Genomic DNA, 22,921 nt, shown 5'->3' with positions numbered 1-22,921 from the left:
TGTTCATCTCAGTGGAGGAAGAAGCATGATGAATAGACATCTCTATAAAGAGGTATAGTCAGTTAATTGAAGGTTCTGTTGTTCATAATGCACAACCTCCAGTTTCACACTCTCAAATGCAAATGATACATTAGTCATTTTGAGACCCTCAAGCAAGCCACTTTTAGTGGGTGACCTAAGCACAATAAAGGTCTGCATGGACCTCCAAGCTAAGAATACTATTATCGGGATTGGCAGAGAGAAGAACAAGTGAATTGGGACACCCTCGAGAAAAGGCCAGACTGGGCAAGTTGAACGAACTAAACGTGTAAAACAGCTTTTGCAGGAAATGAAGGCTTCCCATATGCAGGGGATAATCCTTCCAGAAAAAGGAGGAAAAAGAATATATTATTGGACGAGTCCTCAGAGGAAGAAAACGACAAAACGGACAGGAATGAGTCAGAAGTAAGGGGATGGACAAAGTGAGGATGGACCAGAGGAGAGTGATGAAGAGAGGACTGTTGTGAAGAACGGATAGGAAGAAAATGAAAAGATAAATGAACAAGAGGCAGTGGCAGCCTTATTGGCTGAATTAGAAACATAGTTATCAAGGCAACAAGGCGACCAAGGAGCCTGGACAGCTTGATAACTATGATTAGAAAAGATAAGAATAAGAAGCAAAGGAAAGAAAAACTTCGAACTGGAGAGGGGAAGAAAAAGGAGCCCCCTGTTCAAGAGTTAAAGTCAAAGAAGAAAATGATCTATCGAATAAATCAGTAAATACCATGGTTCGGGTATGACCAGGTCTATAAGGTAGGTTCTATTATGTTCAGATATATAGCTATGGGTGAATGCAAGCAATACAACAATTAGAAACCCAATGATTTAAGGGTTTAGAGAGCCTATATCAGGTTTTTTACCTAAATTTGGCCACGATGATCTCAAAGGAGGCAAGTTGGTGTGGTTCCTGTTGGATTCTTCGAAAGCTCTAGCCTCTAGGACCTTCCCGAGAAGACCCTCTCACTGCCTCATTATTTTAGTAAAGATACACTCAGGAAGTAGGAGGAATGATTAATAGTTCTCTATATCTAATCTACCTTGCCCTTTATCTTAACTTCATTTAGAGATGATACAACTATACTGGTTTTGTCGCAGCTAGTCCAAAGCCTGGATAAAGAAGGCCGGTGGATAGTGGGCATAGCCTCTCACCTATTTGTTTTCGGGATAGGTAATAGTGATCCCATCTTTTCTTTTTCTTGTTTTTGGTACAAGTTATCTCATATTTCAGTAACTAGTAAGTTCCGAAAATTACTATTTATGATCTTTTTTTGTTTGAAAAATTCAAAATATATTTCATTAATCAAAGGCCCATATAAAAAGGCCAGTAAAAGCTAAAGAAATCAACTTACAAAGAACCCAATGAGATTCTATGGGGTTGCATTTACAATTTAGAATTATGAACAAGAAGAAGCCAAGCACCATATATTGTTTGTTGACACCCCCCCCCCGTCTTTTTTTTTTTTTTTTTTTTTTTTTTGGGGGGGGGGTGGGGGTGGGGTGGGGTGAATAAAAATTCATTACCAAGAAAGCCTCGAAAGGGGAGGGAGAATATACAAGAGAAACAAACAAACTGAGCCCAACTTCAAGAGCAGGAGGGCTGCAAGAGGGATAATGGCAAACCCCAGGAGACAACAATGAGCTTGTTCCTTGGGGTGTCTAAAACATTGCAATGGAGAAGTAAATGGAGCTTCGATCTGACATCGAAATAGATGGATTTCCAAATCTTTTCAAAGGAGCGAGAGTTGGAGGTCCATCTTCGAAGATTGCGCTCCATAGCAAGCCTTGAATTGGAGCTCCATAGATCCACTTTCCAATTCTTATAAAACTTGCTTGTAAACAAAGGAGAGGAACATTGAGTAGAGATTCTCAATTCTAGAGGAAAGCAAGGTGAAGCAGCACCCTCCATCCATAGTTTAGAAGTCCCTGAGGGAGGGGGGCACGGGTAGTCGATTTCTGCCCAGATCTACCGCATCATGCCTCAAGAACAAGGATCTCGGACGGCGGGCAGCGATCGGACGTCTATGACAGCAAAGCTACGAACGACTATCAAGGGAATTTGCGTGGTTGGGCTACCAGCCTGCTCTGACCCATCCAAATGTGAAATATAGTGGGCACCAAAGGCAAGTTTCCAAGCAACACAGATGGAGACCTAGAGAAAGTCATATCTACCCACTGCCTCTCCCTTGAAAAAGGGAGGATTCTTCTAGAATGAGGCCAGCAGCTACCCAAAACTCTTCTCCAGACCGAGGAAGCAAAAGGACATGAGAAGAAGAGGTGATCAACGTCTTCCCCATCCCATTCCAGCAAAGAGCACAATGGTGGGGGGGGGGGTGGGGCCTGGAATCTGCCTGCTGATGAGAAATGATTACGTGGGGAGGCAGTAGGATAACGCTCTCCAAACCGTAAAGCTATGAAGGGGAATATAACACTTAAACCAAACAAGCTTGCGCCAAAGAACAATAGGGGCACAAACTCTAACAAATTCCCAAGCTGAGGCAGAATTGAAGAGACCATTAGGGGAGTGGAGCCTGTTGGGGTAAATTCCACACATCACCAATTATAGTTTTGATGATAACAAATAAGTTAGTTGTACTAACTCTTTTCTAAAAGATGCATAGAGAAGAGTAGAGCATCAAGTGAGGGGGAGCACTCAATTCAAGAGATTGATGCTCAAAGCAAATTGAACTTGTCCAATCTTTCAAGACATCAAAGAATCATGAAGAATGGAAAACAACTTTTGAAGTCAAAGATCAAGACAAGTTAGAGGAACTCACTTTGAAGATACTCATGTAAAGAAGTGAAGTTCAAGACTTGAAGAATTGTGAAGACTTAGAAATGTACTAAGTTGTAAATTCATTTGTTAAAGTCCATATGTAATGCACACACTCACGTATGCATACATGTAGTGTGACCCTAGGAGGTTGTTTTACACACTTCTCACTTGGACTAAGACCAAAGAAATTGGCCCGGACCTGTCCAATGGAATCGACCCAAGTAAGTCCAATAAAGGACTTAATAATGTCAGCAGAAATTTTATGATCCAGCATACCGGATCATGAAACGGCATACCGGATCAGCTATTGATCTCAGGAAAATGGTCACAGTGGCTTGGTTAAGTAAGCTGGATAAGGATCCAGCATACCAGATCCTATTTGTCTGCTGTTTGCCCTGATCCGGCATACCGGATCACTGTACTACTAAGTCTCATTTGACCGTCATTCCTTTGTTTTAAAAGGAAACTAGGTGATCCGGCATACCGGATTGACATCCTGCATACCGGATTATATATGGCTTGTGGAATCTGATTCTAATCTAGATTCCAAATTAATTCAAGCCTCTTTGCCTATAAATAAACGCTTGTTTTAGGCTCTAAAAAACACAATTAATCATAATCAAGAGCCTCCAAGAACAAGTCACTCCCAAGTGAGATTTCAAGCACCAATCCAAGGCATTCAATCTCACTTAAGCTCCCTTCATACATATTTGCATTCAAGCTTCACTGTTTGAAAGGTAGCACAGTTTTCACTAAGGTTTGAGGTAATACTAAACCCCTTAGTGTTTATTTTCACTTTGCATAAGTTATTTGAGTCCTCTTGCTCGGAATCAAGAGTAGTTGAGTCCTCTTGCTCTTTATCAAGATTTGTACGAGTTCTCTTGCTCATACTCAAGATTTGTTTTAGTAGAATTCTCTCTAAATTGAGAGGAGTGGACGTAGGCACGAATTGATCGAACCACTATAAATCTTTGTGTCTCTCTTCTTATATTTATCTTTATTGCTTGTCTTTACATTTGGTATTTTTGTGTTAATTTCCGCATTTATTTTTAATCTTCAAACCTTCACCTATTCACCCCCCCTCAAGGTAAATTCACAGAGCCATGTGACAATGTCTGCCAAAGAGGATGGAGAAGACCCAATAGGAAGGGGGCAAGGTAAACAGCCCAAATAGCAGCTAGAGCGGGGTGGGAGGACTGAGGAGCAGCCCAAGTACCATGGGAGATGATAGTAGCCACTGAAGAGTGCCTGTCAATGCTAGAATAGTAGATAGCTCTAGCCCCCAGAACCAAAAAAAGGACTCCCATAGGATGACAGTTATCTAAGCATAGGGAGGTGGAGAGGCCGTGACCAATCTTGGAGGAGATAGCCTCAAGAGCTATGGGTCTAAGCAGGAGAATCTTGCACCAAACCCAGGAGGCATCGGAGGATGGGGGAAACTGACCAAAGGGAGTCATTGCGAAGAGTATCCAAGTAGATCCAGCTGACCCATATATTGTCTGTCTTGGAAACAATCTTCCAAATCAACTTGAGGATACTGGCCGTGTTAGCATCTTTGATCCTTCTCAAACCAAGGCCTCCATCCTTCAGGAGGTAAGTAAAGGCCCAACTGATTGGGTGGAGGTACCTAGAAGTTTCAGCCCCTTTCCATAGGAACGCACATATAAGAGATTCCATAACCTTGATAGTTGCTTAAGGCAGCCCAAAGATACACGGCTATAAATGTAAGAGGATTGGAGAACTGATCGAATGAGCTCAAGGCGCCCCATAAAAGATAGGAGCTTACCCTTCCAAAGTTGGAGTCTTTTACGGATCAGGTCAAGCATAGGAGTGCAATGGTGGGCTGTCAACCTAGCAGGAATAAAAGGGAAGCCCAAATATTTGACTAAGAGTATGGAAGAACTCCGCAGGTTTCGACCGAGTTGTCTCGGTTTTGTAGGCTACCGAGACAAGTTAGGAATTGAATTTAAATTCAACTAGGTTTCTATGGGTTTTGCATGGCTTTGATACTGTTTCGGCCATATTTCGGTAATTTTGCGAACACCTATATAAATTCACTTATCCCTGTCGAAACTTGAGGAAACTTGGCTCGAAACCAAGACAAACACTTATTTATGCCAAATATCATTTAAGTAAATGGTTTTATTTCATTTACTTAAGATATTATCATAAATAAGCAAATACCCCCTATTTGAATCCAATAAAAATACTTAAAAAATCAAATTCTAAAGGACAAAAACTCAACCCCCAAGTTCAAGAACAAAAACTGGATTTTCGGCAGTAGTTGGAATTTTCAACTTTTAAATGTTGGGCTTTCTCAAATCTATAAATTCCATAAATCTTAATATGATAAAACATTGCTAAAAAACCAAGAGCGGTAAAATATTCATTTGTTTTTATGTTTAAAAATTTATTTCCATTCTAAACAATTTTAAACAGCATTTACACACACCTAATTATGTTTGACCGGAACATAACTCCTTCAATATAAACAAATCCAAGTTTGCATAAATCTGATTTATATTGAAGGAGTTATGTTCCGGTCAAACCTAATTCAATACCATGTCCAAGAATAATATATACTATCAAACTTGGGACAAAACCACAAGTATTATTTTGAATGGTCGCTTGAAACTTTTGGGTCTTGAAACCAAGGTTTCGAGTTAGCCTGGAGAAAGTACCAGGTTGCGACCGAGATACGGTCGAAACCTAGGAATCTCGGTTTCTGGCTGGTCGAATCCAATGCCGGTACCGAGTTCTTCCGTGACGAGGAGGTGGCTAAGGGAGAAGCCAGTCAGCCCAAGAAAAGTAACCTTGTTAGCTTCAGAAACCTCAGCAAGGAAAAGGTAGGACTTGAGGAGGTTGATGCAAAGGCCAGACAAGGTCTCAAAGAGGTGCAAGGAGGACATGATGGTAGAAATGGAGGTGGGGTCAGCCTTAGAGAAGATCATAAGATCATCAGCAAAGGCAAGATGGGTAAGCTTAAAGGACTTACATTTCAGGATGGGGGAAATGAGGAGGTGGTTAGTATTGGATTGGATACTGCGGGATAGGACTTCAAATGCAAGGGAGTAGATGAAAGGGGAAAAGGGGCAACCTTGCTGGATACCAACAAAGGAGGGGAAGTAGCCAGCAAGGCTAACCTTTGACCAAAACAGAGAAGAAAGGGGAGGAGATGCAACAGTGGATTCAGTGAATAAAGATTGGGAGAAAGGACATCATGAGAAAGACATTTCGAATGAAATCCCATTTAAGGGAGTCAAAGGCTTTGTGGATGTCAATTTTCATGAGAGTAGCCGAAGAATGAGATTTTTTATCGAAACTACGGACAATTTCAGAGAAGAGAAGAAGATTGTCGGAGATGCTTCTACTAGCACTGAAGGTAGTTGGCAAGAATTTTGGCAATGAATTTGTATAGGAGGTTGCACAAGGCAATGGGCTAGAAGTCGGATATAGAGGAGGCACCTTCTTTCTTGGGGATAAAGCAAAGGAAGGTATGGTTTATCCCTTTGATTTGGCTAGGATTGAAGAAAAAACTCTTAAGGGCTTTAATGAGGCAAATTTTGATGATATCCCCAGCAAGAGGAAAAGAAGCCCATATTGAAACCATCGGGGCCAGGGGCTCTACTGGCTTCGTGAGAAAGAACAACAGCTGAAATTTCATCATCTAATGGGATGGCTTGCAGGGGAGCAAGGAGGTGGGCAGGAATGAACTCACTGAACAACCCATCAAGGATAGGGGAGGGAGGGGGAGGGGGGCTGAATATGTCAAAGAAATAGGAAACCGCTTAGGCCTTGATAGCATTGACACTAAGAAGAGAAGAGTCGTCCTGAGAAATGAGCATGGGAATAGAGTTGGCATTTGTGCGGGCTTTCAGGGAACAATGGAAATAGACATTATTGAAATCACCAAGATCTAGCCATTTGATTCGGGATTTCTATCTTCAGAAATTTTCCTCTTGAGAAATAAGGGAGATGAGCTCCGAGGCTAACATTTTTTCTTCCTCAGCAAGGAGGGGGTTATGAGTGTCAGTTTGGAGCCTGGATTAAACACTAGCCAAATTGTCTCTACAGGTGGTGATCAAAGTAGAGATGTTTCCAAAGGAGGAATTCCAACTCTTGAAAGCCCCTTGACATTGAGCTTGTGGGTGAAGGCAATAAGGAGATGGGAATGGTTGGGGATACGTTTAGACCAAGCTTCAGTGACAATCGAAAGGAATTGGGAATGGGAGGACCACATATCAAAGAATTTGAATGGTTTGGGGCCGAAGGAGATGTATGGCTGAATTAGGAGAAGGATAGGACTGTGGTCAAAGATACCAGGGAAAAGAAAGGTAACATGAGAGGAGGTAAAGGAAGCCAACCAAGCTTCATTAACAAGGATTTTGTCAAGTTTGCAGGCTATTCGGGCCTCCCCTTTTCGTCTATTATTCTAGGTGAATAAGGGACCAGACCATCTCAAGTCATTCACTGCTATGGCATCCAAACAATCATTGAAGGCATCCACAGAGTTGGCATCAATAGGGCTACCTCCCTATATCTCATAGCCGTATCTAACAACATTAAAATCACCTCCCATAACCCTGGGGAGGGAACCAAGGTGAGCAATATGATGGACGCAATGCGGGAGGCATTCTCTTGGAAAAATCAAGTTTCAAGGAGACGGCAAACGTTGACAAGATGGGCTTTGATGAGGGAGCGGATGTTGGCATGCTTGGCCGAGGAGTTAAGGCCTCGGACATTCCAGATAACTCCTTGGGACATTAGCAAGGGGGGAAGGGGGACTGAGAGAGAGGGGGCCGAGAGGGCGAGGGTTAGCTTTTGTGCCTCCTAAGATAGGCACAAAGAGGGCAAGAAGAGGGGTCACAGCGATAGGGGAAATAATTACTAAAGGGGGGTGATGACTTAATCTCACTAAAGAGGGTTGGGTCCAGCAGGTCGAGGTTGGGAGGGTTATAGGTTAAGGTGAAAGGAGAGAGGGTTAAGGGAGGGTCTAGGGTTAAGGGAGGGTCTTAGGTTAAGGCGTTGGGTTCAGGAGCCAAGGGAGGGGCCTAGGTTAGGAGAGGGTTCGACTGGGGATTAGGGACATAAGGGATAAGTAGTGGGTCCATCGACTGAGGGATGGGGCGAGACAAAAGGTTCGATGGAGGGAGGGGTAAGATGGGAGAAAGGGGAGGGGGACCAAACCTAGTAAAGGATCTATAGGCCACAGAGAGAGATGCTTGAGCAGATGCAATGGCAAAGGAAGATTGCAAGGCAAGGATTCTAGGAGGCGAGGCGGCTTCAGAGAGAACAAGGGGATTCAACTGAGAGCGAAAGGTTGGGACACTAGAGGTAAGGTCGGAAGGCCTGGGAAGTGGCGAGAGGCACAATTTCGAGGGAAGAGCCATCAGCATGCAGCGAGGGAAGTGCAAGGACCACCGGATCTTATAGCAAGAGGTAACTAAGGTAAGTTCGAAGGACTGCCAGAATGGTCGGTGGGGGAACTCGTGGCCGGCTGCTCTCGATGACAATGGGGTTTAAGGCGTTTGTCACGGACGGGGGATAGGTTAGGGTCTGCCAGTGGAAGAGGAGTAGGGGGAGCTGGGTAAATGGTATAGAGGGTGAATACGAGAAACGAAGGCGGTAGAAGTAGAGGTGGGTTGTTCAATTTGTGAGATTCCATCTGAAGAGGGGGCGGTGGTGAGGTTAGGGGTTGACCGGAGGAGTAGGGACAAGGGTTTTGGGAAGGCAAAGGGAGGAGTCATGTCCGAAAACTTGGCACACTACACAGTGGGGGTTTCCAAACGTAAAGGACATATTGCTCAAACATGTATCCCTCACCATTAGAGATGGTGATCGATGATGGAGGGGCCTCATCTACTGGAATGTCGATGCAGATCCGAGCATAGGCCAGACGGTCTTTCTTTTTAGTCCTCCCATCGGAATATAGTGGAGTACCTAACATTGAGCCACTGTGACTAAGACCATCAGAACAACAGAAATGCAAGGGGAGCCCTGGTAAGGAGACCCAAAGGGGAATGGAAGAGGATCAATCTTGCAGAGCTAAAGATGTCGATCCCAGGGCCTGAGGATGATCGGCTTGCGACCAACCTACTAGGGGCCACCTTCAAGGATGTGGAGCTTGTCACCTTCCTCAACAAATTTGAAAATGAAGAAGCCATTGTCTAACAAGTAAGTTTTCGACTTTCCTTGATCACTCTGATTTTGATAATGATCAAGACAACATTCCTATTGATATGAATACAGAGGCAGAGGCAAGACAAATAAAGCTTGCTAGTCAGTGATGTCCAATATTCACATTATGTTCCATATGTTGATGTTGAAGAGGTATGTGGCTGATTCATCGCATATTCTGAGTTATGAACCACTTCAGTTGAAGAATGATTTGTCATATAAAGAGACCCTAGTTCAGTTATTGGATCGTAAGGGGCAAGTGTTGCGGAACCGAACATTTCGTTCTTTGAAGGTTCTATGCAGAAATCATGCTTTGGGAGATGCTACTTGGGAGCGAGAGGAGGATATGTTCCCGTTATCCCCACCTGTTTGATGATTGATGTATGTTCCAATTTCGAGGATGAAATTTTTACAAAGGGGGGGAAGATGTAACACCCCGACTTTTGAAACCCTAGAGTGATGGGCTTGCTTGTGTTTATGGGAGTGTATGAAGTGTGGGCTTGGTAGAACGTAAGCATATTTGAGGTATGTGTATAGGCGTTACTTATACACTATTTTTGCGTGTATTGCTAATTTTCTATGCATGTTGTCTTGTAGGGGTGATCAAGGCTTTAGGTCTCAGTTTTGCCACTGATTTTGCCAAGCCACAAAACCAAGATATACTGAGATCTCGGCAAGATCTTGCATATTTGCTGGCTTAACTCGATGGTTGGTTTCGGTGGCCATATGGCCAAGATAGGCCCTGAAGCTTGTCAACTACCCTATGTTAGGCCTTCTAAACACAGTGGAATCATTAGTTTTTACAAATTCAAACCCAAAATGGTACTTTGACTTCGGACCCTAGGTTGATAGTCTACGGCGTATGTGAGGTCTACCCTAAGCTAAGCCACACAATATTTAGAACTCATATAATTAGAGGTGCAAAACAACTTAAATAAGCATTAGAAATTAAAACACATCAAACCATAAACCATTTAAGCAGTAACCATCATATTCATATTTCATAATCATACATGGTGATGGTTCAACGGTTTGCTAATAATTGACTAATTGTTAGAAACTTGGAAAGAGACATAGATTAAACAAATACAAACTAGTATTGAAACGAGTGTCAGGCCGGATCACCATAATGACTACATTGTTGTTGTTGTTATCGTCGAATCAAGCTCTGATATGTTTGAATCACAAAGGCTGGCCATGACATAGTAAGTTGGAAGTAACACTCGAAATCGTGCACAACAAGAGTGATGAATAGTTACCTAACAATGTTCTTGAGATGTAATGCAACTACCAAGAGTGATGTTGAAGTTTTAATGTTGATTATACAAGCTTTAATCCCAACTTGGAGGTGAGATTTGCCAAAACAGTCGATAAAATATTTCCCTACACAAAGGCGAGAGAGTCGAAATCTCGACGAGAGGTTGTATTTAAGTGACAAAGTGGTCTGGTTCTACCATGTCGAACCGAGACTAAGATAATTCACGAGGTCTCAGTCGGGTTTTTGCACTTTTCCAGTATCGCTTATGATCTTGTCTCGAGAACTTCTGAAACCGAGTTTTTTCCGAGATCTCGGTGAGATCTTGTCGAGATATTGAACCATGGGGGTGATACCTATGGGTATTGCCATTTTATATTTCATCCTATATGTTTGTGCATGCATGTAGTTGTAGCCTGCTGGTTGAGAGTTGCTTTGCTTGTGGGAGGTACAAGATTCAATTCACGTGTGCACCAAGTTAAGTACAGCATTATTCTTTTGGAATTATTACCAGAGTTTGAGGGTGTTTTTGAAATTCAAATATTAAATTTAGAAGAGGGGGAAAAGAAAATTCGGCCAGCTTTGTATGGAGGGGCTCGCAGTCCTGGCATACACTATTTTGACAAGATTTTTTTATTGATTTTCCTACATTGGTTACCTAACTAGTAATCTCTCCCATTTAGGTAGGAGCTTGGGATGGGAATCTTAAAGTTAACACATGATGATTTCTTAGTCAATAGATTCATTGTATCTAGATGGACTTTGGGGGAGTGTTATTGAGGAACGGATTTGAAAAGTGACAATAAATTGAATCAATCAATCAAAGGGGGCTGATTAGGAAAGAATAATTTTTTATTGAGGAAATGATTGAAGGCATTAGTGGAACACATAATTAGGAATTGGGAGAAAGAAAGCTACCTGGGCACGTGCGGTGCACTGCCTCTGTGCCCAGACACAGGGGCATGTAAAATGACCGCTGCACCCCCATGGAAAGGTAGAATTTTCCGAGGGCACGATGGTCATTTCACACGCCCGGGTCTGGGCTCAGGGGTAGCCCACCGCACGCACCCAGGTAGCGTTCTCTTCCCTTTAGGAATTAAACGGGGGGGGAAACTCACATGATTTGGAGAGTCTCCCCAGCCCCAATTTCGTGGAACAAGAGAGAGAGAAGGAAAGGAGAAAAGGAGGACTTACCTCAAGGAGCTGCTTGAGGAGCCTTTGTTCATCTTCTTTAAGGTTCATCTCATATCTTCATTGCTCAAGTACAACCCCCACCAGAGGTAAGAGGATCTATCGTATGTTATTTGAGTTTTGGTCATGGGAGTACGCTAGGATTGTTATATGATTTTCATTTTAGACTTCTATGATGGATGTCATGTTTATATTCATGTTTTCTTTTTGGATGAATATATTCATGTTTTCACATAGGCATTCATGTTATTTTAGAGTTTATAACGGTTTGGATAATGGGAAATTCAGGTAAAAGAGGTGACGAGAGAGAAAGTATGAATTTTTCTTGTATTCTGAATTTTCTGGGTAGGACTGAACATCAGTCTGAAAAAGGGAAAATCATTGGAAAATATGGGATTTGATTTTGAGGCTGAAATTTTTACTAGAGACTCTTGGATGTGTGTAGGGGGTTCCCTATTAATTTCATGTAATTTTAATATTATTTGACCTAGTAATAAATTCGGGAGTGTGAACTGGTCCCTGTCAGGACCATATTCTGAATCCGAGAATGGGAAGATTTACAGACCTAGCTAGAAATTTTTAAATGGAATTATTTTTGGAACATAGTTAACTTTAATGAGTATTTTAACTTTTCCCACTGGTTTTAATGGATTTGTGTTGGGGGATTGAGTGTGATGAATTTTACAAATCGATGACTCCAGATTCTGTTTCAGGCAGAACAGTGTTCTTGAACTGCCTGTAACTCTATGCTAAGAAAATATTTAGGGTGTGTAGCCTTCTGATGACGTTTAGACAGGGATGTAAGCTTTCATTAGCCACTGGTATTGTTCAATTTGGGGCACAGGAAGTATATATTTCATATTTTTCTTTGACTCTATGTAAATCTGTGGCATGACAGAATTTGTATATGTGATGTTTTGACACAGAATGGAAAGGGGGTGGTGGAGGGCTTAGGAGAAGAGGGAAGCCTAGAAGAAATCAGAGTTGCAGGGGAGAGAAGAACGCATAAGAAGAAGAAGAAGAAGGGGAGAGAAAGGAACGCACAAAACCAGTCACGCAGGCTCTTCACAAACACAAACTCAATTCATCGTTTCAATCTATTCAACGATGGGGAGTTACACCATGTATAAAGATAAATAAAAGACTCCTAAAAATAAGACTAACTCTCTAACTAGGAAACAAAGAAGGAATTGTGAAACCAAATATCCTACGTAGCTGACTTATAAAATAAAAAGAATAAAATAAACTAAAAGACATTCTTTCCCAAAATAACATAAATTCTTAAAATCCTACTAGATCCAAAAACTTAAACTGGACCCGTTCATCTTCGTCTGGATACCCAAATGTGTTTGGGTCGGTCCAATGTAGTGTATCTGCATCAAGTCCCCCGGTGTTGAGAAAAACTCGTCCACAAGTTTTGTAAAACGAGAGAATCAGCATCATTTGATCGGTATACACAAATATCAACTTTGATGGGGCGATGATCCAGCACATCTCATGATCGACCATCACGATCTTCTGATAGTCATTAATAAACGACGTCTCTTCGATGGGAATCCGATCGTTGCGTCTCACAACTGAAATTGGACCACTGATCAATTCTTCAATTGCAACCTTGATTGGATTGTGTACTTCGGTTTGATCGTCACTTTCATCCACATTTCTTCCATATCGGATTCGCCTTCTGAAGATTGTATCATGCTTGACACCATATTATAGAAGCGGTTATTACTATTGGCAAGCTCCTGAAAACCTGTTGTCAAATTAGAAAGTTCTTTCTGCAGTTTACGAAACCCATCACTAATCGAAAGAAGTAAATCGTACCGATCAACCTCCATGACGTAGTGGGTTTATGATAAAATAGACATAATTGTAATTTATTGGGCTGCAAACTAAAGAGTGAAAAGAAGCATTAATAAGGATGAAAGTAGGCAAGGCCCCAAACCCACACGAGAGCCCAATTGAGGTGTGGAAGAATGTAGGACTTTGTGGTTTATCCTGGCTAACCAACTTGTTTAACAAGATTATGACCACTAGGAAAATGCCAAATGAATGGAGGAGAAGCTTTGTGGTCTCAATCTACAAAAACAAAGGAGATATTCAGAATTGTAATAACTACAGGGGCATAAAGTTAATGAGCCATACAATGAAGTTATGGGAGAGGTTTATTGAAGCTCACTTGAGAAAGGAGACTACTATATCAAAAAACCAATTCAGATTTATGCCAGGAAGATCATCAATGGAGGCAATTTTTCTATTAAGGAGACTCATGAAAGATATAGAGAGGGCAAAAAAGATCTTCATATAGTCTTTATAGATTTGGAAAAAGCCTACGACAGAGTACCTAGAGAGCTAATCTGGAATATTTTGGAAAAGAGAAGAGTGTCTTGTAAATACGTAGACATAATTAAAGATATGTATGTTGATGTGGTGACTAGCGTTAGAACGAGGGGCCAAAATAGCCCAATCTCAATTGGGTTCACCAAGGATTAGCCTTAAGCCTTTGTTTGTTTGGGCTTATTATGGATGACTTAACCAGAAGCATACAAAGGGAAGTCCCTTGGTGTATGATCTTTGCAAATGATATTGTTTTGATAGATGAGACAAAAGCAGGGATTAACGCCAAAGTGGAACTATAGAGATCAACCTTGGAATCAAAAGACCTGAAGATAAGCAGAACTAAGACCGAATACATGTTGTGTAACATAAATTCCAAAATCCTACTAGATCCAAAAACTCAAACTGGACCCAGTTCATCTTCGTTTGGATACCCAAATGGATTTGGGTCGGTCCAAGGTAGTGTATCTACATCAGGAGGTATTGTATATCAGCATGTAGGTAATATAATGTTTAGTTTTGATGTTTTAGATATAATTATACTTGTGTAGAGGCCTCTGTGATATAGTATTGGAAAGAAAAGAAACAAATAAGGGGAGATTTAGCAAATCCAGGAAGTGAAATACTGAAACACGTACATGTATGGATGTAGATACTTGAATTTGTTTTGATTGGGTGTCTTGCTATACATTTACTTGCTTATTTGTCATGATATTGCCTATATTAGTGTCTTAATATTTTAAGGAGAATTTGGATATTGCTATGCTTGAGATTCTATATGCTTCATGTGCATGAGTAAAATATGATTTGAGGGAGAATAAGACGATGAGTATTGTCTGTGGGATGTTGTTAGATGTTACATTGATCCTGTAATCTTAATTTTTGTCACATGATGACTATTTGGGAAATAATTGTGGTTGGCTTGAGCATGGTATTGTACTTAACTGCACACGGGGAATGCCTATGGGGGGCCCAGTCTATGATATGTCCCTGAGGGGGGACCACCAATCCGAGGGGATGTGCTGTATTATTTGTCCTTGGGGGGGGGGGACCACCTATCCGAGGGGATGAGGTGAAAAGTCTCTGATGGAACCACTTCCTCTAAAAGGCCGACCTTGTAGGAAAGGGAGGAAACAATATGTATATCATAAAGGAGCTCTAACATTACGAACTATCCAAAGGGGGACACGGGTGGATAAATAATTCAACACCTGCCTACTCCCAGGGGGACTCGATACCGTGACCCCTGCCTGCTCTGATACCATGATGGAACCGCTTCCTCTAAAAGGCCGACCTTGTAGGAAAGGGAGGAAACAATATGTATATCATACAGGAACTCTAACACAGCGGACTATCCAAAGGGGGACACGGGTGGATAAATAATTCAACAGTCTCGCTCTTGTTTCCTGAGGGGGAAACAACCTATCCTAGGTGGATGATGGGTGCAATTCTGTCACAACACTGTGGGTCAATCACTTGTGATGGAAAGAGATAATTACAAAGATTGGACTTTATTAATATTATTAACTTGATGTAAATCCTTATTTACATTGTATAATTGAAGGACCTGTCATGTCCTGCTTTGGTTTTTCTCTTACTGGGTTAGTTAAACCATTATTTACAAATTTAACAGATCATGAGACCGCTGCTTGAGGAGTTCCATTTCTGGAGAAGTATGCTTGAAGTTGAACTCTAAATTTAGTCATTTGCTTTTTTAGAAATAAATGTACTAGGAGTGAACCTGGAATGTGATGGTTTTAAGACTTTATTTTGAATGGATTTGGATTTAATATAATTCCTAAACTCTTAGACTTGGAATTTTGAATAATTTATTAATGAAGTTAAGGAAATAAATAAATAAAAATTGGACCCATTGCTATGAATCCGAGAGGTGTTGTGCAACCAACCCTGACGGTTTGGGTCGTTACAATAGTGTTCACTCACAAACTTGGCGTCCATTTGAGTCTCAGTCTGGCAGAGATGATGACAAAGACATCGAGTGGTCACATTCCTCCAACGGTACTCACATACCTTACCCCACTCAAGGCCATAATGATGATGGTGGTAATGGTGGTTGTGGTGGTGGTTATAACTTATAATGTTGGTGATAGATTTACAGTCTTACGCGAGGAGCACGACCAAATGACGTAGGATTAGGAGCTAGAGCCCATCAGATTCACAGGAGAGACTCAATTCGATCATGCCACATAGGACCAGGACCATGGTGCACATACCAGTAGAGGCTATACACTCAAGGTCCATGCTAGCAATTCAGACCTAAGGAGGAGGCAACTGGGATGGGCATAGATATATCAAGCTTTTCTGGCAAACTGGAAGCCATGAGTTTAGGGACAGTAGAGGATTTGGGCATTGGCGTGCACCATCCTTCACAGGGGAGAGCCCTAGTCCAACACATCATGGTGATAGTGGCTTCAAGAGTGTTGGTTCAGCATCACATGTTGAGTATGGACCGTATAGTGGATATGGTGGTGGACTATCTTTTGAGAGAACCAGTTCGTTATTTGGAGGGTACGGTAGCTATGGTGGATGTTCTACTTCATTCTCCAACACTAAGTATGGCGTAGGGGTCAGGTGTTGTGTCATCGTTCGTCGACAGCATCTTCTTGTACTCAGCCCAACCATTTATGCCAGCTCCACCCAGTTCCAATCTCAGTGAGTCATTCCCTAGGTCAGTATACCTCCGATATGTTGATGATGGGGCTTATAGGTGGGTAGTCATGGACTATCCAAACAATTGGTCACAAAATGTGTCATGGTATATAATGGGGGACCAGGAAGGAGAAGAGAAAAGCTAGAAAGAAATCAGAATTGCAGAGGGGAAAGAGAAGAAACTGTGAGAAGAAGAAGAAGAAGAGGGAGAGGGAAGGAGTGCACACGCACACTGCCTTCTGCTTCAATTCATTCTTCAATAGTCTGTCCAATACGTTGGTTACAACCATATAAATAAGAAAAATAAAAGACTTTAAAAAAAGGAAACAACTACTCTAGGACTCTTAACAAAAAAAGACAATTTAAAACTTACTAAAACTCATCCTATGAATCCTACCCAAATTAAAAGATCTCCTTACATAATTTTCCCAATAAAATAAATAACAAAATCCTAAATATCTACCAGAACAAAACCATATTTGGATCCGGTTCATCTCCATCTGGATACACAACTGGGTTTGGGTCGGCCAAGGTAGTACACCAGTTGGGTCGGCCCGGCCCGGCCCAAGATTCTCCTGCATCAATTCTCCCGGAGTTTAGAAAAACTCCTCCACGAGTTTTGTAGAACGAGAGAATCAAAATCGTGCAATCACCGTCAACTATCAGCCACGTTCAACCTATATAAAATCCACGAGCCGAAATTCTTGATTGATGTAACCATGGAAAAGCAAATATTCAAATGGATCAACAAAGCCATCAACCATCACGATTTCTTGATGTTCATCGACCAACGGCATTGCCTAGATTGAAATCTGATCATGGAATTTCAATTCTTCAATCGGACCGTTGATTTCATTGAGATCTTCAACTGCCTGGGTCGAAATCTGGTCATGAAATTTCAACTCTTCGATCGGACCGTTGATTTCATTGTGATCTTCAACTGCCTGGGTCGGAATCTGATCATGGAGCTTTAACTCAGCCTTCAACAATTCATGGTTTACTTGAAGAGCTCTTATGACTTTGTCATGTTGTTGGAGCTTGAACTCAGCCTTCAATCATTCATGGTTTGCTTGAAGGACTCTTATGGATTCGTCATTTTGTTAAAGTATTCTGGCCCACTATTCAGGACTCATTTGGGTAGTGGAGTTAAAGAGAAGAAAAGAAATGTGGTGTAACGATTGGTGGGGCTAGGGAGGGGTAAGGGAGGGGTAAACTTGGAAACTAATAATAAAAAAAGACGAAGTAGAATAAGAATAGAAAAAGACTTCAAATAAGGTATGACGTAAGAGGGGGTTAATATGGGAATAATGGGTTGTAAAAGAGGAACTTATCATGGGAATCTTGGAGTGGAAGATGTGTTGAGGCTGTCTTCTTCCCAACAGACAACCAGTGGCTAGAGTTCCACTTCGAAGTGGAGTCTTCCATGCAGTCGAACCAGAGGAAAGCAGCTAAAGAGACGCTGTGAGTTCTGGAGATGAGCAGTGTGAATGATCTATGCGACTTCGAAGGGGATGATGCAAAGAAAGGGAAGATCAGTGGAGTTCTCTGCCTCTCGCTTTCTCTCTTCTTTTCTTCTATCTCTTCTTCTTCTTCTTCTTTTTAGAAGGGGATGGGAATGGTGGGGTTGGGGTTTCAGTGGGGTCGGAGGAGAGTGATGGGAGATGGGAGGATGATACATAGGATTTTTTTATTTTTTTTCACTGCTGATATCGGCAGAACAGTGGTGGGGATAGAGAATAGGGAAACGGAAAGGGGTTACTGCTGCTGTTGTTCGATCACAACCACAGTGAAAGGAAAAGAAGGAAAAAGAACAGAATGGGGAGAAAGATCACTGAGAAGAATAGCAGGGGAGAGAGACTGAGAGGATGAAGAATGAGAGAAAGAGAGATTCACCCAGGTTTGGGCTTTGATACCAGATAATGGGGGACCGGGAAGGAGAAGAGAAAAGCTAGAAAGAAATCAGAATTGCCGAGGGGGAAAGAGAAGAAATCATGAGAAGAAGAAGAAGAAGAGAGGGAGGGGGGGGGGGAAGGAGTGCACACGCACACAGCCTTGGGCTTCAATTCATTCTTCAATAGTCTGTCCAATACGTTGGTTAGAACCATATAAATAAGAAAAATAAAAGACTTTCGAAACAGGAAACAACTACTCTAGGACTCTTAACAAAAAAAATGACAATTTAAAACTTACTAAAACTCATCCTATGAATCCTACCCAAATTAAAAGATCTCCTTACATAATTATCCCAATAAAATCGATAATAAAATCCTAAATATCTACCAGAATAAAACCATATTTGGATCCGGTTCATCTCCATCTGGATACACAAGTGGGTTTGTGTCGGTCCAAGGTAGTGCACCAGTTGGGTCGAGTCGGCCCGGCCCAGCCCAGCCCAATATTCTCCTGCATCAGTATACATATGTGTTGCATTCGGAGGAGCATCAACGAATTCGTCAGTCATACGCAACTCGTGGATTAGACCCGCCAAGCAACTCCACGTGACATTGAGTGGAGAGTGTTGTATGCTTGTATTTCCCAAACTTAATGTATGTTTTGATTGTTTTAATTGCACTTTTACATTTCCAGTGGCTAATTATATGTAACCAGTTTTTATAATAGGGCTAGTGTACTGCAGCATTCAGCATACACTAGCAAACTTGGGTCCAAACCACAAGTACCATTTTGGGTGATTTTTATGTGAAACTAATTCATGGAATAGGTGTAAATGGTAAAAACACACAGCACCAAAAAAAGGGTCAAAAAACCATTTTCTGTGCCTCGAAACCTAGGTTTCGATTTTGGCCCAGAAAAATCCCAGGTTTCGGTTGAAACCTGGGAAGTTTCTGTTTTGGTCAGGGTCAAAACCGGCCCCAAAACTAAAACCTAGAATCTTGCTTTTATCAACTGGGGCATTTTGGCATCAACCAAATCCCAAAGGAATCTCTCTGAATTTTCTCAGCTTTCACTATGATTTCGAGTATTTCTATCCTTCAAGGAAATTTAATTTTCTTTCAAAAGGCAAGTTCTTTGATTACTCAACAAAAAAGCCTTTGAAGTGCTCATATTTTAAGCTGTTCCCTAAACCACATGTAAGTTACTTGGGAGACCAACCTTGCCACATTTCTATCATCCATATAGATTCTTGAAACTCTTAAACTTTCCAGATTTAACTTAAGCCCTTCATTTTCTGGATAGGCAAAGAAGAAAGAAACTTCTTGACATATCAAAAGACTTGAAAAGAATGTTCGTAATCAGAATATACACCAACCATAAATAAGCAGAACTTAACCCAACCCTGATACAACAAATATAGCATTTGAAATCAACACCAAGAATATAAATGAATCTGAACCCCAGAACCATCTTAAATCCTGAAACACAAAAACAGTATCCCAAACACCATAAAATCTTAGTATATTTATATGCATCTATAATCCCTTAAAGAAAATTTTATCTCATGAATCGATTGCAAATAATCCATACCCTTCTCTACACGGAACAAGATATACCAATCCCTTCAAGTTCTTATCGAAAACAATCCAATCGACAATAAACAACAAATATAAGCAGATACTTATAGGATGTATATATAAATTGCCATTGAAAATCCATTCAAAGCATTTGTGAATCCCTACAAGAGTCACAACCATATCTATTTATTAACCCCAAAAAAATTAGGATATTTTTTGTAATCATGACAATTTTTTGGTAGTCAAGTTCAACCCTCGAGTACAATTCCTTCCATTTCCAAGACCTCCAACCTCAATTTGAAGACTTACTTTGACACATCAACCAAAGAGACTTGCTGATGCAGATTAAATCAATGGAAGATGATTTTCTGGTGGTCGTTTCAGATCTAAAAAATCAGAGAAGGAAGGTGGATATTGATAATCTATCTGCTTGCTGGTTCTTTGTTTTAGCAATCAATGGGAAGAAAATAGGGTAATAAAGAAATTAAGATGGGAGAGAAAATTTAGGGAATAAGGAAACGATTGCCAGGGACAAAATAAGAGAGAGAATAAAAGAATAGAGAGATCACGGAGGAAGAGAAGAGACAATCTCTTTCAAACAACTACTTCAATCCATTCCACAAATTGTTCCTTTAGCCAAAAGGCAACATTCTTTATAAAGACTCAAACGTGAACATAAAAATAGAAAACAAAGATTGACCCAGTCTCTCAATTGCAAACTATATGGGAAGTTTCCTAAACTGACCAAACAACCTAATTTATTAAGGAAACTGAAATAAAATACCTGGACTTATCCATAAACCACTTAAAAAAGGGCGTACCCAATGCATGAGGCTCCCGCCACTGCGGGGCTAGGGAGGGTCATAATGTACACAGCCTTACCCTTGCTTTCACAAAGAGGCTATTTCCAGACTCAAACCTGTGACCATTTGGTCACAATGGAGCAACCTTTACCGTTGCACCAAGGCCCTCCCTTTATCTGTAAACCACTTAACAGCAATAAAATAAACGAAGTTAAAAATCCTAACACTATCCCACGATTAGATTGTAGATGAAGTTTCTAAAAACTTGAAAATTGGGAACCGCAAGCAACCAATGGGGACCCATAAGACTGCTATTAACTTAAATATTATCCTACGCCACTAGGACCATATTCCACGAGTTTCTACAGCTGTGATTTTTACTTTTATTATTATTTATTAAGGAATTGTGGATGGAAGTCAGATCAGCCATGGAGCTAGTTGAGTTTTAACAGTGTCTACACTTTAATCATTTAATTAGTTAAGTCAAATTAGTAAAGTGGCATGATGTTTTGATTTAGATTCCTGCCTTGAGTCTTATATTTAATCGAGTCATGTCAGGCTATTAAGCTAGTCTATTTTGATTTTAGTAAAATGAATAAAGTTTTCTCACCAATGGAAGCCACAGTCAAAGTTTTGCCCTACCTTTGCTGTCGTTGTTATCACAAGTTCAATTCTGAATACTGGAGTATTCCCAAAAGGTAAGGAATCAACACTAAATTTAACCTAGAGTCTTGTTAGCTGTGATAACATTTACTACGATAAAAAAACTAAGGAGTTCATTATGTGATGCCAAAACATTAAACCAGCTCCTGCAACAACTATCAAGCCTCCACTACGACAATAAACACTATCTATCAACATATGGTCACAAGACTCCGTGCCTGCTCACCTCATCAACATAAACAATCCAGTATACCAATAAATGCCATAGTTATGCCCCACTAAAAGCCCATTCTTGGTTTTTCCTTTCCCCTAGCGACATTTCTTTGATTGAAGGCAACTCTCTGTAATGCTGTTTCTCTTCTGTCTATCCATTCCCTCACCAGGCATTGTCTTTGACATTACTACTGTTATTGCCACCTAGGCGGCAGGCTAATTGAAAAGAACAAACTACGACATCTGAGAGGACTTTACAGGTTATGGAAAAAAATTTGGTAGTACAATACTTCAACCAAATATAGAAACAACCAATCATTATCAGAGGAAAGCTGTCACAGTAGATTTTAGCAGATAACATATCATTTTGAAGATGAAGCGGGGAATCATTTTTATGAATCAAATAAATTTTAGCATAATCTGTACCTAAATTTGTTAAAACAAACACCACAAAACACGAATAGAAACATTGGACCGATTCAAAAATCGCCATCGTTTCTATCGTTTTATATTTTCTTACCCGTTACCAATCAGATCATATACAAAGAAAATCCATAACAGTGGAAGGATAAAGTCATAAAGAATAAGCAACAGAAACTTTCCATAGAGCTCAGATATGATTGAAAAATAGAAATTTCAGGAGGCATCACCGTTTGTGGTTGCAGAATCTGACAAATCAAAGGCTCTTCCACCATCTCCCTGTTCGTCTTCCGCTTCCTCGCTGTCGACATCTTCATCGTCATCGTCGTTGTCGTTGTTTTCAAATCCAGAAACATAGTCTTCGTCGGAGACTTCGGTGATGACAGGCATGTCATCGCTTTCAGAGGATGAGGAATGCATTGGTGGGGTATCCCAATTCCCAAATCCCAACTCGGCTGTTCCGCTTCGCTTCTTCTCAATCTATCTAATTATGTATGAAGAGTCCACAAAATCTCTGCTTTTGGAAGCATATCGGGGAGTAACGCCAGTACGCATGGCGGAGAGCTGGCTCAGCTCCTCAGTACGGTTATGTTTTTTCAGGGAAAAGGAACAAATGAAGTCCGAAATCCGAATGGGGTAGATGCCATCATGCCAACGTCATCGTTCTCTTTAGAGGACAGATGGCGGAACCAAACCAAGTAGTCTAGACTTGAAACCGAAAGAGTAGACTGGTCAGGCCATGTTGGACTTTGGAGTGTATTTTTTTATGTTTTTTGGGTGAATAAATAAAACTCTATATGTTTTTTCGGTACATAAATAAGGGTAAAGTATACGTACCCCCTTATAACACCCCAATATTTCTCGTAACCCCTAAGTGGTTTAATATTTCACGTACACCCCCAATGTCAGA

General features: G+C 41.0%; 1 protein-coding gene across 1 annotated transcript in view; it reads right to left on the bottom strand.

Annotated features, from left to right (window-relative positions):
• The window catches only part of LOC122653265, a 28,109-nt gene extending 5,657 nt beyond the window's left edge, over positions 1-22,452 (bottom strand). The window contains exon 1 of the mRNA XM_043847239.1: positions 22,242-22,452. Coding sequence (XP_043703174.1) covers positions 22,242-22,431 — 190 coding nt within the window. The 5' untranslated portion in view covers positions 22,432-22,452. The remainder of the gene's footprint in view (positions 1-22,241) is intronic.
• Positions 22,453-22,921: the final 469 nt, after the last annotated feature.

This window comes from Telopea speciosissima, chromosome 2 (genome assembly GCF_018873765.1).
Source record: "Telopea speciosissima isolate NSW1024214 ecotype Mountain lineage chromosome 2, Tspe_v1, whole genome shotgun sequence".
NCBI lineage: Eukaryota > Viridiplantae > Streptophyta > Magnoliopsida > Proteales > Proteaceae > Telopea > Telopea speciosissima.
The sequence above is the reverse complement of the archived record's forward strand: the minus strand, read 5'-3'. Positions and strand labels throughout refer to the sequence as shown.